This window comes from Cyprinodon variegatus, unplaced genomic scaffold (assembly GCF_000732505.1).
Source record: "Cyprinodon variegatus isolate N-32 unplaced genomic scaffold, C_variegatus-1.0 Scaffold1883, whole genome shotgun sequence".
Classification (NCBI taxonomy): Eukaryota; Metazoa; Chordata; class Actinopteri; order Cyprinodontiformes; family Cyprinodontidae; genus Cyprinodon; species Cyprinodon variegatus.
Genome location: NW_015152336.1, coordinates 31,051 through 34,818, shown reverse-complemented (window position 1 = coordinate 34,818; position 3,768 = coordinate 31,051). Strand labels below are relative to the sequence as shown.

At 50.4% G+C, this 3,768-nt stretch overlaps 1 protein-coding gene across 1 annotated transcript; it reads right to left on the bottom strand.

Annotated features, from left to right (window-relative positions):
• Positions 1 to 252: 252 nt before the first annotated feature.
• On the bottom strand, positions 253 to 3,624 carry bfsp2 (beaded filament structural protein 2). Its single transcript, XM_015404876.1, has 6 exons — positions 3,107 to 3,624; positions 2,782 to 2,938; positions 2,535 to 2,696; positions 2,337 to 2,465; positions 1,171 to 1,415; positions 253 to 648 (listed from the first exon to the last, which is right to left on the bottom strand). Exons 1-6 carry the CDS (start codon positions 3,622 to 3,624, stop codon positions 564 to 566), a joined length of 1,296 nt encoding a protein of 431 aa, XP_015260362.1. The 3' UTR covers positions 253 to 563.
• Between the last annotated feature and the right edge of the window lie 144 nt (positions 3,625 to 3,768).

Sequence of the window (3,768 nt, the reverse complement as noted above, 5' to 3'; positions counted from 1 at the left end):
TGTTACCCAGACCTGGATGGACCTCAATCAGGGACGGTTCTGTTACCCAGACCTGGATGAACCTCAATCTAGGACGGTTCTGTTACCCAGACCTGGATGGACCTCAATCAGGGACGGTTCTGTTACCCAGACCTGGATGAACCTCAATCAGGGACGGTTCTGTTACCCAGACCTGGATGGACCTCAATCAGGGACGGGTTCTGGACCAGGAACAACTAATGATTTCGTTTTCAGAAACTCCACAAATGCATCTTATTCAATTTCCTTCCCTTTTATTTTGAAAGAAACAAAGCAGGAAATGTCATGATCACTGTACACACAGTATTATTCTGTCTCTGGACTGGAAGCAGAACCCTTCCTGGTCACTATGAGCCCATGTCTCACATGCTTGAGATGCGTCCTTGGTTCAGTATGATGGTTCCGATGGTCGGATCAGCGGGTTCTTTTCAAGTTCTGCTCATGACCCTGTTCATCTGACCCTGATATAATGAACATGACAACATCTGAAACATGAGGGACCGAAGAAAACCACGGTTCTGAAGGAGTCTCATTCTGAGCGGGGACTACTGGGGCCGTGGTCCTGCTGGTCCAGAAGGTCCTGGAGCTGAGGGAGCATCAGTCCTAGATTCAGCAGGAGCTCTTCCACACCTGCACAGGTAGATTAAAAGGTTATCTCCTTAACTGAGTCCATGATGCCAGCTCTTTAGGACTAAATGATAACTACTCCCATGATCTAAGTCACTTAATCCAACTGATCTGAATGTCTGATTTAAGGTGAATTAGTTTCTGCACTGCAGATCTCAAAGCGTTGGTAGTATTGAATGTCAGACTGAGCTGAACCGCCGCCTGTGTGGTTGATGTTTCAGCAGAATGGTGGTGTTGGTGGTAAGTTACAGGTGGCGTGTACTGGTATATTGCGTTAAATGTCCAACACTCCAAAGAGCTTCAATCTACATAAAGCCATCCACCCACTGATGGTGGTGAGCTACACTGAAGGCACAGCTAACCATCAGGGCTGACATACATGGGCTCCTCTAGGCCCTCTCAGCAGGGGCCCCAGAGGGCCCCAGAAAAAACCCCCCACTGCCGACCCTGTTTCAGGATGAGTGTTGGAGCAGGTGGTGCTGGTTCTTCAGGTAGTGTGTTCCCCTTCTTCTTCCCAGTACTCACTGTGCAGTGTCGGTGGGCAGGTAGCGGCTCTCCTCCCCATCCAGGATGCCATGGTACAGGCCAATCTCCTGCTCCAGACGCTGCCTGTTCATAAGCAACACATCGTAGTCCCTGCGCTGTTGTTCAATCTCCCCTCGTACATCGTTAAACTCCGCCTCCAGCTTGGCCACTACAGAGCCAAGGTTCTGCAGCTCCACGTCATGCCAGTGCCGAGCATCCGCCAGGGAGTTCTCCAAGCCTCGTTTCTGCAACACCATGTTACTGATATCGTCAGGTCATTGATGACGTCATCAGACCATTGATGATGATGTCATCAGATCATCGACCCTGATTTCATACGTTCAGTAATTATGATTTCATCAGGTCAATGATGATGTCATCAGGTCAGTGAATATGATATCATCAGGTCAGTTAATATTATGTCATCAGGTCAGTGAATGTGATGTCATCAGGTCAGTTAATATTATGTCATCAGGTCAGTGAATGTGATGTCATCAGGTCAGTTAATATTGTGTCATCAGGTCAGTGAATGTGATGTCATCAGGTCAGTTAATATTGTGTCATCAGGTCAGTGAATGTGATGTCATCAGGTCAGTTAATATTATGTCATCAGGTCAGTGAATGTGATGTCATCAGGTCAGTTAATATTATGTCATCAAGTCAGTGAATGTGACATCATCAGGTCAGTTAATATTATGTCATCAGGTCAGTCAGTAATGTGATGTCATAAGATTAGTGATTATGATTTAATCAGGTCAGGATTTTTTGAGTCCACCAGGTCACTGCTAATGATGTCATCAGGTCAGGGATTATGATGTAATCGGGTCATTGATTATGATGTCATCAGGTCAGTGATCCTGTTGTCATTAGGGCAGTGATAATGATGTCATCAGGTCAGTAATCCTGTTTGTCATCAAGTCACTGATAATGATGTCATCAGGTCAATGAATATGATGTCATCAGGCCAGTAATCCTGTTGTCATCAAGTCACTGATAATGATGTCATCAGGTCAGTGATTATGAGGTCATTGGGTCATTGATTATGATGTCATCAGATTGTTGATAATAATGTGATCAGGACAGGGATTGTGATGTTATGAATTCAGTGACAATAATTTCACCGAGTCGTTGATAATGATGTCATCAGGTCAGGGATGATGCCTCACCAATGCTCTGATGGACTCGGTCTCGGCCTGCAGACTCTGGATCTTGCACCCCACCTCACTGCATTCAGTCTTCAGTGCCTCCACCTGCTCCTCCTCTGGACTTAGCCGGCTCCCCACACTCTGCGCTTCCTGCATCAAACCGGGGTCAGACACACCTGAGGGGAAACTTGCTGAGCTTGCCAGCTGATTGGTCCTCACCTTGCACTCCAGGCAGCCATCGGTCTCTGCTCTGTTTTTCTCCATCATCCTCTCCCAGTGACTCCTAATGTGGGCCAGAATCTGGTCCAGACTGGTCTCGATGGGAGCATCGGGTTCATCCACCTCCCGTCCAGCCATCTGATTGTAGAGTCCCCGCACATCCTGGAGGGACAGAAGGGCAGGTGTTCACCTTCATCAGAGCTCTTTGATCGGAGCCAAGACGTGGATTTCCAGGGTGTGGTGGAACCTGCTCATAGTTGTCCTCCAGACTGCGCAGCTCAGCCCTCATGTTCTCCATTTGCTCCTCCAGGTCCACCTTGGTCATGGTGGCCTCCTCGATCACTCTGTGCAGGGAGCTGATCTCGTCCTCCACCGCCCTCCTGAAGGGTTGTTCATTCTCATACCTGCAGACGGACATCACCAAGGCAAAGGAAGTTCATTTAAAGTTAAACAGGAGGGACCCCAGAATGAAGCCTTGAGGAACCCCACATGTGATTGTTCTGCTCTCTGATTTAATGTCCCCACCACCTCTCTCTACCTCCCCCCATCAGACCATCTGAGGAGGTTCTGACCTTTCTTTGAAGTCCTCAGCATTGGCTTGGATGTTCTCTGTCTGCAGCATTAGGCGAGCGTTGTCCAGGATGGCTTCACTGACCTGCAGGAAGTAGGAAATCAGACCTTCAGTCCCCCTAACCTCCAAACCAAGGAGCCATGTCCTCCCTCTGTCCTCCCTCCTTCCTCCCTCCGTCCTCTCTCCATCCTCCCTCTGTCCTCCCTCCCTCTGTCCTCCCTCCGTCCTCCCTCTGTCCTGTCTCCATCCTCCCTCCGTCCTCCCTCCGTCTTCCCTCCATCCTCCCTCTGTCCTCCTTCCATCCTCCCTCTGTCCTCCCTCCTTCCTCTCTCCATCTTCCCTCTGTCCTCCCTCCGCCCTCCCCCCGTCCTCAATCCGTCCTTGCTCCGTCCTCCCTCCCTCCGTCCTCCCTCCGTCCTCTCTCCATCCTCCCTCTGTCCTCCCTCCCTCTGTCCTCCCTCCATCCTCCCTCCGTCCTCCCTCTGTCCTGTCTCCATCCTCCCTCCGTCCTCCCTCCATCCTCCCTCTGTCCTCCCTCCTTCCTCCCTCCGTCCTCTCTCCATCCTCCCTCTGTCCTCCCTCCCTCTGTCCTCCCTCCGTCCTCCCTCTGTCCTGTCTCCATCCTCCCTCCGTCCTCCCTCTGTCCTCCCTCCATCTTCCCTC